The following is a 17,206-nucleotide window of genomic DNA, read 5'->3' on the forward strand; positions in this document are numbered from 1 at the left end:
AACTGTCTAAGGGCCTTTTCTTCTATGAAGGGTAGTCCTTGGGTAGGACCTATAGGGCAGACCTATGACCCTACCCTGGGACTATAACCCCATCACATCCATCCAAGCGAGAGGTGTAAGGATCACACTCCTTTGCTCATAATCCCTTTCATTACCCAGACACCATATGCTCTCTTGGGTGGATCAAGAACTATAGTGATAGATTGGACCAAAATTATTAAAGTTCCTGATTCAACCACGTCACACTTTGTCAAGCAGGGGAGATTCCTCCTCAAAATCATCAGGACAGTACACACACAACACCTAGAAATCGCGGCTGAGAGAAAGAATAAGGCACCGGGTGAGCAGAAATACCACGGAGTTGCGAAGTTATTGGGGAACCAGAGTGGTGGGGAACGGCGGCAGCGGCGGCTCCATCCCAATCGCCTTTGGCGCTGCAGGAGAAGGCTCTTCGCTTCCTGTTCGTGCTAACCTGCAAGCCAAAAATACAGAGGGGAATTAGGGAGTTGGGTTGAATCCATGGGGAAAACTTGGATTAGCACCAGGGGAGAATGGATCCAGTGGCGGCATCCTTCCCTTTCGTTGGTGGCGTACTTAAGGAAATCGATCTGAGCAGGGGAACGAGGGAAGACGTGCACTGGTGTTTACCGGGGTGCCATCTTTACTCGTGCGAGACACTCGATCCCTGGATGGAACCGGCCCATCGGCACTCCTCTCTGCGGCTCGGCCGCACCGGTGCTCCTGCCGGCGACTGGATTTTGGACTGGAGTCGATGCGTTCTCGCTCTCTCAACCTCGAATGGATTGGATTCAGCGGGGTTCGCGAGTGGATCACGCGATCGCTAATCCCAGCAGTGGGTCGGCTGGCGAAAGGCCCAATGCACCAGAGGCGTTGGTTTCGGCGCATGGAGCAGCAGCCCACATGGCAGATGGGCTAGATTCAACATACTACGGATCAGATCGACCTAAACTGTAAATCCGACGGCCAGAAATTCCCAGATCGCCAAAACGGACGGTCGAAAATGCTAAGCGCTGAGAGGGCAGGGATTAGGTGCAGTTTTACTGTCCTTAATGGGCTCATTCATCTAGATAGAAATTGCTGCGTAGAACCGCGTGCTAGATATCTTGCTGTAGGCACTGCCGGACAATCCACACATATTGGACTGGCGTCTATCCCCGTCTAGGGAATTTTCGATCAGCTCGGCATATTAGGCTCTATGCCGCTCCCCCGTCATCCCATGGCTCTCGCCTTTGTGGAAGGCCGCCCTACCCCTAAAGATCAAAAAATTGTGTGGCAATTGCTATGTGACCGCATACCTTTGGGGACGGAGGTGCTTAAGCGGCATGGCCCTGAGGATGGCATTTATCCCTTATGATCAGTCCCAGAGACAGCGACCCACATCATATTTACATGTACAACAGCGAGGTCCATATGGGTATTCGTTCGCGAGGCTCTTGGGCACGACTGGGAGGCCTAGGACCTTGCAGAGTTTCTCTAGACCAAGGCCACTCAAACTAGACGGCATCGTCGCTTATTTTGGTTGCACTTTGCGGCGATGTCATGAACTATCTAGACGTCTCGCAATAAAATGGTTATTGAGCGGATCTTCCCGAGGCAGGCGTCTTACTCCTTCAAATTCCTTGCTCTTCTGCAGCACCGGCACCCACTCTCTTGACAGCGAGACTGGGATCGTCTTGATAGCATGATGGATGCGCTTCAGGCTACGACATGTCAACTATCATCCTAATAGGGCCGCTATACGCCCGCCACTAGGTGGTTTTTTTTCTTTTACTTTCTTTGGGCATGAGTCTGCCACTGCCCCGGCTGTGGTCCGTGGTTGAACTTGTATGTTGGTTTTATGGGCAGTTGCTTTATTTATAAAGTGGATTGAAAGCCTATTTTGAGAGACATCTTCATGATCTAATCGCGGAGCATGCACTTGGGGGGGGGGGGGTGAACCCCTCTCCGTGTAGCTAACTCCAACGGTCTTTGTAATGGATCCATCGCCAAGATAAGAAGCATCGGACACAAAGAGTCCCTCTGCCTAAGGCCTCTCATGTGCATGTAAGCCCTCCGTGGGATTCCTTTCGGATGTATTCTCGAAGTTGAAAATGCCAAGACCAAGGATATCAAATTACACCATCTCTGGCCAAAACCACATGCCTTCATTACTTTCAGCACACATGGCCAGCCAATGGAATCAAAAGCTTTTGCGATGTCGAGCTTCACGAAAATCAGTGGTTGTCGCTTCCTGTGAGCCCCTTTTAGGACATTGTTTGCATACAAGAAGTTGTCATGGATGCACCTCATTTTTATGTACGCGCTTTGGCTCGTGGAGATGAGGTCTTTTAGGTATGGAGCCAACCTGTTTGACATGACTTTGCAAAGAATTTTTGCCATGTTGTGCATTAAGCTTATATACGTCCAAAAAATCACAAGGCAGACTGAAACCCTCCTTTTTGGAATCAGAACCATGTTGGCAGTGTTAACAATGTGCCAACAATTTACTCTTAGCTGGTGCATTTGATAGAAAGCTTGTGAAAGATCCTCATTTACAACGGATTAATTTAATAAATGCCACTCGGATTGTAGCGGTTCCGATAAACGCCACTACAATTTTTAAACTTAGAGAAATGTCATTTTCAGTGGCATTTTTCAAAGTCTATAGTGATGTTTTTCGAAGTTTTTAAAATTTGCAGCATATTTTTAAAGTTTAAAGATTGTAGTCGCATTTTTTGGAATCGCCAGAATTCAATGGCATTTATTCAGTTAACTATTTACAACATCTCATCAACTCTTTAAAAAGCACCAATCCAGCCTATGCAAGTGCCTTCTCAACATGACAAACAAAACAGCCTCTTTTATATCTTTCAGCGAGTAGTATGAACACAAGAGAAAGGTGTAACAGCTCCCGGGTGCCTAGACACACTCTATGAACAGTAAAATCAATAAAATGAGAAAAAGATAAAAAAAAATCTATTATTTTGCAACATCAAAGATAGTCAAACTTTGTAGGTTCTTGCAAGTTTTCATGTCAAAATATCATGTAGAGGAAGATGTACAAACAAGTTTCAGATTTCAGTGTTAAAAGTGCTTAAAATTTGAAGAACTGAAATGGTTTTCTTGTATAGAGCTCGTCGAATAGTTTTTTTGGTATGAAAACTTGCAAGCACTTAAAAAAAATCATCTTTCATGTTACAAAGTTTCAGATTTTTTTTTATTTTGATTTTACTGTTCATAGAGGGTGTCTAGACATCGGGGAGCTAGGCACTCAAAAACAGCTTCACGCGCTGAAAATTCGGTTTGTGCCAGACAGCTCCGGCAGAGGCTACAAAACATTGCGCGCGTTAAAAGGTTTTAGGTACGCGCTAAAAGTGCTATCATGCACAATAAATTTGAGGCGTCAGATCGCGTGCTTCACAGTTTACACTACGTGTTTTTCTAGATGCGCGTTTTTAAACGTCTGAAAACACAACGTTAGTCTTCACGCAATAAAAATGCTACAGTAACACGCTAAAACTTTTATTGCGCGTAAAATTTTATGCGGTTGTTGGAGATGCTCTTTATCTTCCTTAAAATTCGAAGCAAGAACAAAAGATACTGCTTGCGCCTATTGATGAACTAGTTTTGCATTGGCTTTGTAATCCAACCAGATCTCTTGTCTCATTCATACATGGCGCTCAATAGAGGAGTGTGTACTGATTCGGTGCGCGGGGTGGTGGCGATCCGAATCGCGGCGGACGGCGAGCTAGGCTTCTCCACCATTAATTTTCGAGGAATCTTCTCCGCCGTAATGGCGGCAGGGGGCAAGCTCGGCTTCTCCGCCACAATAACGGCTAGGCGGCAACGAACAATGAGGCGGTCGTCCATGGCCGACGTGCTTGGCTCCAGGTTGAAACGATAAAAGTACCTATGGTTGGCACGGTTGAACGTGTGAGTCATCTTTTGGGACTCAAAATTGACCGCCCCCTCGAACTCAAAACTGAACTCCGCCACTGTGGGCGTCGTGCCATCACTCGCGCGGACGAGGCTAATTACCCCAGTGGGGCTGAATTGGAAGTACCATCTGTGCCCTGCCACAGCGAAGTGCGTGGAGTAGGCGCACTCCCCGACCCCGTTCGGGAGCGCCGCCTTGATCTTGGAGAAGCTGGCGATGGTGATCACGTTTGATCCGGCCATGGCGACCTGCGGCTCCGAGACGGCGGGCTCGTTAGATTTGGGGAAGAGGCGCCACCATGTTGACTGCTGCTTCGTGAGAGTGCACCTGAGGGTGAATCTGTCGTCGTGGACACACGACGATGCCTCCAGCGACCTCCTTGACAGGACGAGAACGAAGATCCCATCGGATTCTAGCGTCCCTCGGCTCTCCTCGTGGAAGACGGTGTTCTCGCCGGTCTCGTCCAGGACTTGCATGGAGATGTCGATACCTTCGAGCACCATGTCTGGTCTGTACCTGAATCGGGCGATGGGGAGGACCAAAACATGGATGAGATCCGCTAGGCCTTCTTCGTTGAATTGCATTGCATCGGTCCCACTCTGATTTCCCAGAAGATATCAGCGAAGGGGAATGTGCGGACAGTCTGACGGTGAGGCAGAGGCACCCGCACCAACTTGGAGTAGTCGGAGATGCTCACAATGTGCCGACCTGTGTTGGATCCCTCCTTCTCCCTGTGTTTCTTTGTTTTTCCTCGATTATTTCAGTTGAGTGCAAAGATTAAGTGATATCGGTTATTTCAGTTGAGCTTAAGATGAAGTGGCATCGCCCAAGTGACATCTTATCTGATGGGCTGGACAGTGTTTCAATTTCGGTTCAACTTTTTTTTTGCAGATTCAAATATTTTTAAAATATTCATATATTTCAAATCCCAACTCCAAAATTAAAAATTTATATAGAAAAATCACTTATTTGATGGGCTGGACAGTGTTCAACTTCTTTTTTTTTTTTGCAGATTCAAGTATTTTTAAAATATTCATATATTTCAAATCCCAACTTCAAAATTAAAATTTATATAGAAAAATCACTCAAAAAATTGTGTACATTCCAAATATGATATTATCTTCCGTGTTAAAAGTTACGTTTATGTTGCACCTTATGATGGGTTGGACAGTGTTTTAATTTCAGTCCAACTTTTCTTTTGCAGATTCAAGTGTTTTTAAAATATTTATATATTTCAAATCCTAACTCCAAAATTAAAAATTTATATACAAAAATCACTCAGAAAATTGTGTACATTCCAAATATGATATTATCTTGCATGTTAAAAGTTACGTATATGTTGCACCTTAAACTTTAATTAATACTTTTCTCTATTGTTTCTCGTATATATTTCAAAAATTCCTTTATATTTGTGCACAACACAACTTATCATGTCGTTTCTGGTTTGGCACTCTGAAAGATTTCAAGTAGTTCGTTGTTGTCGTTGATTGTGTGTATGGCGGGTGTTTTTTCTCTTCCATTGCAATGCAGGGGCCCTTTTGCTAGTATTAGTAATTCTTTGATGTGGGTCAGTTGTGACTTCTAAACCTGATGTATCAAACCGTTCCGGCAGCGTTTAGATATCTTTATTATTCCTTACTAGCACAAGGACCCGTGCGTTGCAACGGGGCATATAAATTTTAGTTATTTTTCCTTAACTTTTGTATAAAATGCATGGACAGTTTTTTACTTAGCGAACATGTTTTGAATCGATGAACTTTTTTGAAATTAGAGAACAAATCTTGAAATTAATGATTTTTTTAGTTTATGTGAACATTTTCTTAAAATTCCATAGACATTTTCTTCGAACTCATGAATATGTTTTTAATACATGATCATTTTCCAAATTATGAATGTTTTATATTTGCTGAACATATTTTTAAAAAACATGAATTATTTTATAATACGCAAACAATTTTTTAAAATCATCCACATTTTTTTGAATTCGTAAACATTTTATGATTTTCAAGGGCATTTTTTGAATTATAGAACAATTTACGATTTCGTGATTTTTTTTTTTCAAATTTTGTAACTTTTAAAATTTGGGTTTCTGAAAAATCCTGATTTAATTTACAAAGAAAAATCAAATTTGAAAAAATAAAATATGAACGGGCTCATGAACCGGTGGTCGGACAAAGAAGGTGCATGCTGCTATTAAGAAAGAAAAAAAGGGGGAGAAGAAATGGTAAGAAACAGGGATCGAACCCAGCTCTCCTGGGTGCAGGAGAGGTGCTCCAGCCAATACGCCTAACGCCTAGTCGTTGTACAAGGTCTCAGTACTGGACAGTGAATTTGACAGGGAAAAAAGTCGAATCGTTTTCTTCACTTTTGAATGGCATAGTGGGTAATTTAGATCAACTTCAGGCGTAATTTTTATGAAGTACGACAGAAGCACTCCTTACTTTATTATTCGGGAAAGACTTATATCCTTTTTTTAGAAAAAAAAGATATACCCCCGGCCTTTGCATCTGGACGATGCATGCAGTCATTTTATTAATGGAAAACGGTTGTAATCAACCGACTGATTCCAGCGTGTCTTAAGCCGCCTCGTTTTCACAACACGTGTCCCCGCATGCTCACTCCCACTACATCTGCGCAACCACCCGTCCCTGGCATCCGCCCATCCTTAGAGCATCTCCAATAGATGGTCCAAAATTTGGCGGTTCAAAACCAAAGATGTAAAATTTGGACCGTCAAAAAATGCGTTTTGAAGCTCCGAAAAAAGCTCAACTCCAACAGATGGTCCAAATTGATGGTCCAAAAAAGCAACTCCAATAGATGGTCCAAAATGAAGATGTAAAATTTCTTAAAAGACAAACTACTAGTCCATTCAACATAGTTTCATACATGAACTTCAAACATTGGCGGACGGAGCGGGTCAGGGCGGAGCTGCGGGGCGGTGGCGCACGGAGCCGGGCGGGGCGGAGGTGAGGGGCGGCGGACGGGGCGGGTCGGAGCTACGGCGAGCGGGCTGGGGCCGGGCGGAGTTGCGACGGACGGATGGGGCGGGGCGGAGGGGGCGGCGGTGGGTTGTGGGGCGGCGGGGGGCGGGGCAGGGCCGGATCTGATGCCGGCGACGTGCGGCGGGGTGTCGGTGGGTTGTGGGGGCGGCGGGGCAGCGGTGGACGGGCGAGAGGTCGCGAGCGGGCGGGCGGGAAAGGAAATGAAGTGGAGGTTGGGCGTTCGCGGGCGGCGGCTGGTTTTGGACTAGATGCATCTCGTGATGTAAATTTGCACCGCGAGGTGTTGCATTTTACATCACGAGGAGGCCGTGGTCCAAATTTTTTTACAAATGGACCGTCTGTTGGAGCTGCGTTTTTGGCCTCAGACGGTCCAAAAGTTAGTTACTTTTACATTTAGACCGTCTATTGAAGATGCTCTTATCCTTTTCCATCTCGTTACCCAGACGCATTTTTTTCCTTCTCATGATCCAGTCATGGAAGCTACAAGATCCAGCCATGGAAACTCTAGCACTTCCTCTCTCTTAAAAATCATTGCCATCGAATAGCTCCATAGAAGCACCATCCACCCCCTCGTCTCCTTTCATCACCACCGCTTTTTTATGTAGGAGAGAGATGTTCGCTCGTGCTACTAGGGGGCGGGGCGCCGGCTCTGTTGCAAGGGGTCGGCGGCGGCTAACAAGACTACCCGCATGGAATGCAACGGCCCCGGTGCTGTGATGTGGCTCCGCCGCGAGGTGTTGGTGCTGCAGCGAAGCATCGCCGGCGGCAGCCGATGCTGCCATGGAGCACCGCCTTGGCTGTGCTAATGCAATGGAGCGTCGTCGGGGGTTTGATGCTATGATGGAGTTGCAATGTAGCGCCGCAGGGGCTGCAGCGGAGCTCCGTCGGGGCTACAATGGAGCGGCGTCGGTGTGGAAACGGAGTTGTAGTGCAACGGCATGGTGCTGCACACCGGAGCGGCGAAGCTACAGTGGAACCTGCCCATGGGGTGGCGGTGATGCTATGCAACGGGGCGTTGTGCTCGTCGTGAGGTAGCGAAACTGCACTGCAACACTCCAGTGGGGTGGCTGCGTTGTTGACCAGATCCAATGGTGGCAGCCGACGGGATCTAACAGCCCAGGACACGACTGATTTCCCAGTCGGTTGATCCGTAGCAGCCGCCTTTATTAATTATTCTCAAAAATCTTACAAAGCAATACATGAGTAAGCCTGAAGCCACCATCTTGACAACACATGCATCTACTCCTATCCCCATGATGAAGGTGCGCTGAATGTCCGAGCCTGATACCGAACAGACATCGCACCAAACCCTAACATCTAAAGCCGGATTCCCTAGCCCAGCCACATACCGGGACTGGGTCAAACTGGTCCGGCGCATAGGCCGTCGCCGCCGTCTTCCACCAACCCATCTCCAGATTTGGTACTAATGCAGTGACCTTGTCAGGCCTGCCGTTGACGCCACCACGATGCCAGATAGCTCCACCATCCTGCACGTATTCATCCACACGTGGTCGTCGGCGAAACTCCGCAGCACCATGCCACCGAGATCCGCCATCGGCCTTGCGGTGGATGTAACACCGCTCTTCCTCTTGTCCCCTCCAGCCAGCACTTGCTCCAAACGATGCCCCTGGGAGGGAGAACGACACCGAAAGCGTCGTCATCGTCCGATCCGGTAGACCCAGATCTAGGGATTCCCCCGGAACATCCTGATCAAGTTGACGTGACCTGCAACGACGATGCCTCGAGAAGGGAACGACGTCCGAGACGTCGCCATCATCCGCCAAGACCGCAGTCAGGCATGATTTTCACCGGAAGCCATGTCGTCCAGATCTCGCGGCTGGCTGGAACCGCGCGGAGCCTCGCCATGAAGACGTACGCCGCCGTCGATACTCCGGCAGAGATCCTTCATCCCCTCACTGGTCCCTCCACGCACCGTCGGTCGGTGCAAGGCCACCCTACGGCGGATCCGATCGAGGCATTGGATCCGCAGTCGCCGCCGCCGCCATCTCCACACAGATCAGCCAACCCCGCCGGAAGGGGCACTGCCACCACCGCCGTCCTCCAGGGCCGCCACTCCGCTGGACATGGAGCTTCGGCCACCACCACGAAGCATAGGGTCGCCGCGGCCCTCGGACTCCCACGTGAGGTGCCCCTGCCGCCTCAGATGGGATCCCGCAGCAACCACCCGCCCTGGTGCCTTCGGCACGGGCCCGCCGCCACCGCGGCCCACGCCGGCGGCCTACGACGCTAGGGTTCATGGCCCCTAGGGTCACCCAGGGGAGGCGATGCGAGGGTTGTGAGGGAGCAAAAATTGTATAAACTGAACCATATCAAACTAAAAAAGGCGAATGCACACCCTCTGTTCCTCATATCTATACCACTAGTTAGTTTGTACTCCCTCTGTTTCTTTTTAGTCCGCATATAAGATTTGGTCAAAGTCAAACTTCATAAACTTTGACTAAATTTATAGAATAAAATATTAACATTTATAGTATTGAATCAATATTAGTAGATGCACCATAATATTAATTTTCATAGCATATAGGTTTAGTATTATAGTTGTTGATATCTTTTGATATATATTTGGTCAAACTTTGTATCACTTGACTTTGACCAAATTTTATATGCAGACTAAAAAGAAACGGAGGGAGTACTAGTATCGTATAGGTATAGAATAGAAGGAGAGAAATAGCTCAAGAGTTGCATTTTTGTTTTCAGAAGAGCACGTTCCTCTCCTAACCAATAATTTCCGAGGCGTCAACTCTCCAACCACATGAGTGATAAGCATGTTCTTATTTCTCAGTATGAGTCATGCTAAAAGCATGCAAGAAAATTAAGACGACAAACAAGAATTTGCAGATGCCGGCTCCTTTGTGTGCCAATGCCAGCGTCATGACGGCACCTGCAGAGTGGTCCTGCTGTGTTCATCTTTTTACTGCGACAAGGTTCACTGTGCATGCATGAACATTGATATGCACTGGTACAATTTCAGGGGTTAGAATTTCATAAGCTACGAATCCGAAACAATATCAATACCATCCACGGCCATGCAACAATACCGTCCCCGGCTGGCGCCGAGCATGCAGCAGCTCCCTGCACTCTCCATGGAGCGCTGCTCGCTGGTTTCTCAGGCCCCTTTGTTTGGGCTACGCTCCTGAGAATCACTTTGCTAGGGATTCCTGAGAATCAGTTGTGGTTCTGGATTCCTGAGAATCACTTTGCTAGGGATTCCTGAGAATCAGTTGTGGTTCTGGATTCCTGAGAATCAGTTGTGGTTCTGGATTCCTGAGAATCAGAATCCGGTTGTTTGTTTACTCTATTGTGTGTCAGCTTTAGGAGTTGTGGCTGTTGTAAAATGTTAGTAACGCCCTCGACTGCTTATATGTAGATTAACTGCATGTTATCCGTTTTGACTTGATAAAGTGTGAATTAGCACAAAAACACAATATATTAAAAATATGCACTAACCATAGTCTTACATACGTACACATATCATCCAAAATATTCACCATTCATCAAAGTCTCATCAAGTAATATGTGAAACTATACTTGATCCGCCATCAATCCATCAGCAATCGCATCACGAGTTGTTTTCATAGTCGCATCATCACCAACCACAATGTTCGATACATGTCCTATGGGTAGGGGATGTAAATTCCCTGGCATGTAGTTCTCACAATGTTTTCCGGTCTGCTGTAAGAAACCAACTTCTACATTCTTGTACCCAGCCGGGTTCAAGAATTTTGTAGGCCTATTCCCCTTTACCTTCTCATTGGCAGCAAGTTTACAAAAAATAGTGGTCATTTCTGAACTCCAATTGGCTTTTGACATCTATAAATATTCAGCATGCAAATAATGTTAACAAGATGCATATTCTATCAATTGGAACAATCATATGGCACAACACAGGCATGCTCAGGAAATAAACGCATGAAACAGACCCTGTTTACCTTGTTCTAATGGGGATGGGGGCAGCGATGCAGCAGGAGCCGGCGACAGGGAGGGCACAGCTGGAGGCGACGGGGCGGAGCTGGAGGCGACCGGGCCGGAGCTGGGGGCGACGGGGCGGGCGCAGCTGCAGGCGACCGGGGCGGAGCTGGGGGCGACGGGGCGGGCGCGCTTGGGGCGACGGGGCTGGCGCGGCTTGGGGCGACGGGGCCGACGACGGGGCGGGCGCGCTTGGGGCGACGGGCCGGACGCAGCTGGAGGCGACGGGGCCGGCGACGGGGCGGGCGCAACTTCGTGGACGGCGGAGGGGCCAGATCCGCACGCCGGGGTGGCGACGGCCCGACGATGGCGGCGATGGCGGCGGCGGCGGCGGCGGCGACGGAAACCTAGAGAACGAGAGCCTCTGTCCCAGAACGAATGCGAGCTGTTTCGATGGAGAGATGAGTTTGGGCTGCGGTGGCATATCCATCGTAATAACGATGCGAAGAGTGTCTGTATTTGGAATGGGGTAAGTGGCAGCTCGGGAATCAGCTTTTTGGCTGATTCTGGCTTCCGGTTGCGTGTAGTGCATTTTTAGGAATCGATTCTACGTAGCTGTGATGCGAATCTGTTGTTTGTTTCAGAATCTGATTCTGGAGGAGCTAGAATCTGGGAATCAATAGCTAAAGCCCAAACAAAGGCCACCTCAGTTGTATCGTTTAGGATCTTGATGTGATTCTTCTGTCTGTACAAGCAGAGGGGATTTAGAGTGAAATCATCAATCATAAAATGGCAATGGATTTGATCCGATCGTCCGTGTGAGATTTCAAGATTTTCCAAACTTGAGTGTGGCTGTTTATTTTGGTGGTCAATAAGACTATAAGTATCGTAAGTACTGTGTAGATCCTGCAGAGATTATTTGACTGCACCTGTACTGTAACTGTAAGTAACTGATCCATTGATACAAGTAAACGACGCCAGTGACGCTCGCTACCACAGAGCGCTAGCAGTAGCACAGGTTAGTGATGCACCAGATTGAAATACGTACATACAGTCTGATCGCCGATCAGAACTGCCTTTCGTGCATTTTTTGTTCCGTCAGCTACAGTACCAGATCGATTGGTGTACAAGCATCGGCCCTGTCCGACCCGGTAAAAACAGTTTCAGGGCGTCGAAGGCCCATCAGGCAGCTTTGTCTTCCTCTTCCTTCCAAGAATAGACGCCTTCTGCAACCTCGCACCCCCGACGCGCCACTTCCTGAAGGCGGACATCGACTCCCTAGCAGATTCAAACACTGCACGTCGAAAAGAACCAAAGTTAGCCCGGCTTGGAGTGGTTGATATGGTAGGGGGAAAACAAACAGGGGAATTGGTAAGTGCGCGAGGGAGATGTTTGTACCTTGAGCTTCTTCTTTCGTAAGGCGCGTTGCCAACTTGGGCACTGTCATCGTCGAAGAGCTGTGTGCCTTGCTTAGTATCTCCTTGTACCTACTGGTGAACGCGTAGCGCAGGAACTGGCCAATGCTCTTGTCACCCACCCTGTTGATGCAGCAAAGCAAACTTCGTAAGTCAGTGAGGAAAATAATTTAGTCTGACCATTATACTAGTAGGGAAGTAATAACTCAAGTAGAAAATTGGGCAGCAGTCCTGATACAACTTCAACTTTTTAATAATCATCCAGTTATGTGAAATACTCCAGTACAATAACTAATGTGTGCCAATATTTTGGCCAAATTTAAGGTAATAGCCTACACATCTAAGGTTTAGCCACTTAGGTATCCGCCCCTGTTTGGACAGTCCTATTTCATTACTGGACCCATCCGTGTACACATGTATCATATCTCATCCCAATGATTAAGGCGTCCGACTAGAGTACGAGTCAACACTTGGCTGAGGCTCTCAGATGGACATCTTCGACTCAACTTACTGGGCTAGCAGCGTTAAATATCTATGGAATCATGTCCTGAACTCTAAGCTCGTAACTCCTAGTCCACGTCGGATGCTGTTTGTTATGAATTCTGAAATCTATTATGCAGACATGTTCTCCTTCTCTCCTAGTTCACTCTCTCCTGCAGGGGGTCTTTCAAAGTGAATGTGGACAGTAACCAGATGGGTTGGGTGGCTTGGGTCAATTTTATCGCCTGCATATAGAAGGTGAGCAATTGAGAGCCTTTCCTGATCTGCTTACAGGGAAATTCAGAGCTCTAAACTGACCACAAAAGAATGTGCCACACAATGCATGTCATGAAGTGACCCATTAGCACTGTGATTGACATAGGTCATATCTAATCTGAGAATACTTACACCTTTTCAAGCTAATCACCTGAACCATCAGGAGAAACTCAAATCCCAATTAGGACCACTCAGAGTATAGAGGCACCTCTACATGTTCACTCAGTTTCTCACAATATGTGCTACAGGCAGCTAGCCAGCTACTAAACATTCAATTATTTCTGTTCTACTAGTGCCCACCAAAATTGAAGGCAAACCACCATTGAGATCTATATCTAGGTCCTTGAAATTTTCAGATTACGATGATTACAGTCAGCTCTTGTCCTAATTAAGTACATTGTCCAGAGTATGCCTTTGAAAAGGGACAACCCTCAAATAATCATAGCTTATTTATTCAAGAAAATTTAGTTACACACTGTCGTAACACGACAAAACTGTGCTAACGTTCGTGGCCAGCAAATGTTTTTCATCAGAGGCAGCTGGCAGGGATGGGTCCAATGGTCCTACGTACTGAAGGTGCCTGAGTGAGCGATGCAGTAGATGCACCTGAGTGTGGTTCTTTTTAGCTGCAGTATTTTGAACTGGTTCATGTTCTGTTGTAGTGTTTTTTCTAGTGACCTGATAGTAAGTAGTTTCGGTGCTGGGAGCTGTGTTTTCAAATTGAACTTTTGCATCTTAATCCTTGCAGTGGATGTGCTACCTTACGGTGGTTGCATGGCTGGTTCTGGCCATGGCCGTCTTGTCTGACTCGATTCGGGTGATGTATTACGATTTCATTTCTATGAAATTGGGGGACTGGAGCTCCTTGAATAAAAAAAAAAGACTTAGTTATGGTGTATTCTGTTTGTATCACCATGTGTCAACACACATCCAGAGCACAAATTGACCTGGTGGCATCAGAGGTTATTTGTCAGGTGTATGATTAAATTTCCTAGAATGATGGTTTGATCTCAGCAACAATGAGAGAATCAGCAGGGAATATATTTGATCATTTCCAAGCAACCATATACTGCCTTATTTGGAATAAAATGAAAGAACAAGAAGAACAATCAATAACATTTCAAGAAGGTGCAGTTTATACGGATCTTGTTAGAAGCAAAAGTGAAACTAAAAAGCTAAAGCAAAAAGGCATGACTCACTATGACTTACTAAATCATTTGTTGGAGCAGACAAAGGGGAGCTTGCTGCCAAGTGCCAAATTAGAACAGTAGAACATGCTCAGACCATGAGGCTGGAAGTTATAATCATTTGTAATAAACACCAATTTGAACATAGTTTGGTTAAATTGAGATGGGAGATAACACTGTGATTGTGGTTAACAGCATGTGTTAGTCTGGGCCCTCCATAAAGAATATGATTGCATTTCTGTTCGCAAGCAGTCAACTTACCTATGCACAGTTCATAGTATTAACTGCATTTACTCCCCAAGATTACAGCTACTTGAACTTACAGAAGTTCCTCCTATTTCAACTTAATATGTGACTGCAATTATCATTTTTATGGGCATGTAAGCATTTAAATTTTTACAAAAACAGAATACATGTAGAAAGGATAATGCATTGTAGTGTTGTATGCCTACAAAATTACACAGTTATTGTAGTAACTGAGAATATAACATGTCTAAGGCTCATCAAAGCTCTGCAAAGCAGTGGAGTGGGTAATCTATTTCTAACAAAGATCGTATAGAAACATTTTAGTGAGAATTTACGAATTTAAGATTGCACAGAGGAAGGTAATGAGATAGAAAAATATGGAAATAAAATAGAATATGTAACTGAGGTCGTTCAGAACTTACAGAGGAACAATTTTGCATCCGAGCTCATAAAAGTAAGGGCACCGAACCCTCAAATCAACACAGGCTGCATCAGCTTGGATCTCCTTCCGAGTTCTACATGCAAATTACGTCACACAAGCCACAAAACTCAACCAATGGGTATCTCTATTTCATTCAGTTAAAAAGGGTAGTTTACTGAAAGCACCATTAAGTAGACAAGAGGAACTTCCATGTAAATTTGTTGAAATGAGAACGATAACTACGTACTACTGCATCCAGTATATATTGGTGTCCCTCTCAAGAATTTCTACAAACAAAAAAATAATTACGAAGAAACCTACTTCTGGGTGAAGCAAGGAGGTACATTTATTGACACTGCTTGTTCCAGAGACAGCATTCCATGCGCAAGCCAAAATGGAAGGTCTACTTTAGCACCCTTTTCAACCTGAACTTAAAGAATATAAGCAATTAAACATTGGAACCAGATAAATACGCTGTTTCATCTTACACAGCAAGAAAAGGTGCTAAAAAAAACAAAGCACCTAACTCCCAGTTGGTGTTCGGCGGTTCACTAAGAAAAATGGCAGAGGGACACAGGAAAGCATCTAGCATTCCATATAAATTTTGCAAACTAAAATACGATGCATCTACCTCAGGTAAATACTCCCCCATCCCAAAATAAGTGTCTCGGCTTTAGTATAACTTTGCACTAAAGTTAGTATAAAGTTGAGACGCTTATTTTGGGACGGAGAAAGTATCATTTAACTAGTCAACGTATTTTAAAAGTAATTTGCTAAAGAACAAACAGATAAGAGGAAGAATTGGCAGCAGTTGCCCATTAGCAGGTTTAACATAGCAGTTAAACATAAATAGTATGCACAAATGCCATCGGACAGATGCTTACACTAAGCGTCAAAAAAGATGCTTACACTGTTTCTCTCCGCGCCAGGATCCAGTAGACCAACGCCATTTGCAGTTACTTGGAAAACAACCGAAATAAGCTGCAATTACAGTAGAGTATTCATGCCATCTGAGCAAGCATAAATGAAGCAGAGGATAACAGGAGCATGGTTACCTCCTCCTCCATGAGGATGTCGGCAACGTCGTAGTAACAAGGCATTTCGCCAAGTGGGACAGATCACCGTTTCTTATTCTCGACCCTGCATGAACAATTTGCAGTATGCCGATGAGAGAAAGTCCAACTCTCTCACCAAATTTGGCCTCCTATATATATATATATATATATATATATATATTCTCATGTGTGGTAATATTCTAAGGCTCCATTTTGATGTTGACGTTGATGTTGATGTTGATATTGAGGGCCATGGAACTGAATTGGTCCCAACATCAAATCTCGCAGACATTGGTACTATTTAAATTGAACCTGAACTGTGTTGTTTGGATCTGTTCAAGAATAGACACTTGGAACTCACATGGGAGACTCAATTCTGAATACTGTTTGGATTGTCATTGTCCAGAACGGAATCGGTCGTTTGTAAATAGGATGAACATTTTTGTACTTGGATGTGATGTTCAAATCTAACTTGTGTGCAACATGTGGATATATTTGTGCACTTGTACAAAAATAACAGCACTTACACACAGCAGCGCTTACACAAGAGCAGACGCCATGGGGATGCCGGCCATGGGGGCGAGGGGAAAAGGCCGGTCGCCATGGGGACCAGGACAGGGGCCGCCATGGGGGCCCGGGCGTGGTGGGTGAGGGGGCGACGCGGCGGTCGCCATGAGTGGCAGGAGGCGGCGGGCGGCATGGGCTGCTGGCCGTGGTGGACGAGCCGCATCCGAGATGGAGGCCGCCGTCGCGAGGGGCAGATGGGGCGACGCGTAACGCCGCAGAGAGGGAGGAGGGCGGGGAGATAAGAGGAGGGCGGAGAGAAGGAAGAAGGGGAGGCTGACCTGCGCCGCTGTCGAGGCCGGCCTGCCTCCCGCCGCCGCTCCTCGTCTCCTCCCGCGCGCGTCTCGCTTCTGATTTTCGGGGAGCTACCATCACAGCATCTCTCTTGGCTTCTGGTCGTAGATACACCTACATGAAAAAGGAAAAGGTCAAAATACAGTACTTCATAAGTTTTTTTTACAATAAACTTGACTTTCTTTTGTACTAGTCCCTCTTTCCACTTTAAAATATAAATCTTTTTAGAAATTCCATTAGCCAAATGTATATTGACATAATTCAGAATGTAAGTTCACTCATTTTACTTCGTACGTAGTCCTTAATGAATTGTTAAGAAGACTTATATTTAAAAAGAAGGAAATAGTATGTAGATCTTAAAAAAGAAAAACTTAAAGTTGACTTCAAGGCAAAAAAGAATTT

The 17,206-nt window shown here is 46.0% G+C and overlaps 1 protein-coding gene across 1 annotated transcript; it reads right to left on the bottom strand.

Annotated features, from left to right (window-relative positions):
- Positions 1 to 11,781: 11,781 nt before the first annotated feature.
- Positions 11,782 to 16,897, bottom strand: LOC123444600 (probable DNA replication complex GINS protein PSF3). Its single transcript, XM_045121381.1, has 7 exons — positions 16,792 to 16,897; positions 15,947 to 16,031; positions 15,801 to 15,872; positions 15,213 to 15,316; positions 14,893 to 14,985; positions 12,265 to 12,404; positions 11,782 to 12,160 (listed from the first exon to the last, which is right to left on the bottom strand). Exons 2-7 carry the CDS (start codon positions 15,989 to 15,991, stop codon positions 12,030 to 12,032), a joined length of 585 nt encoding a protein of 194 aa, XP_044977316.1. The 5' UTR covers positions 15,992 to 16,031; positions 16,792 to 16,897; the 3' UTR covers positions 11,782 to 12,029.
- Between the last annotated feature and the right edge of the window lie 309 nt (positions 16,898 to 17,206).

This window comes from Hordeum vulgare, chromosome 3H (assembly GCF_904849725.1).
Source record: "Hordeum vulgare subsp. vulgare chromosome 3H, MorexV3_pseudomolecules_assembly, whole genome shotgun sequence".
NCBI classification, from domain to species: domain Eukaryota; kingdom Viridiplantae; phylum Streptophyta; class Magnoliopsida; order Poales; family Poaceae; genus Hordeum; species Hordeum vulgare.

Coding starts and splice junctions, on each gene's coding strand:
- LOC123444600 (XM_045121381.1), bottom strand. CDS start 15,991: ATGCCTTGTTACTACGACGTTGCCGACATCCTCATGGAGGAGGAG. Junction 15,873..15,946: donor ACATCCTCATGGAGGAGGAG/GTAACCATGCTC, acceptor CTGTAATTGCAG/CTTATTTCGGTTGTTTTCCA. Junction 15,317..15,800: donor CTGGCGCGGAGAGAAACAGT/GTAAGCATCTTT, acceptor CTTTAAGTTCAG/GTTGAAAAGGGTGCTAAAGT.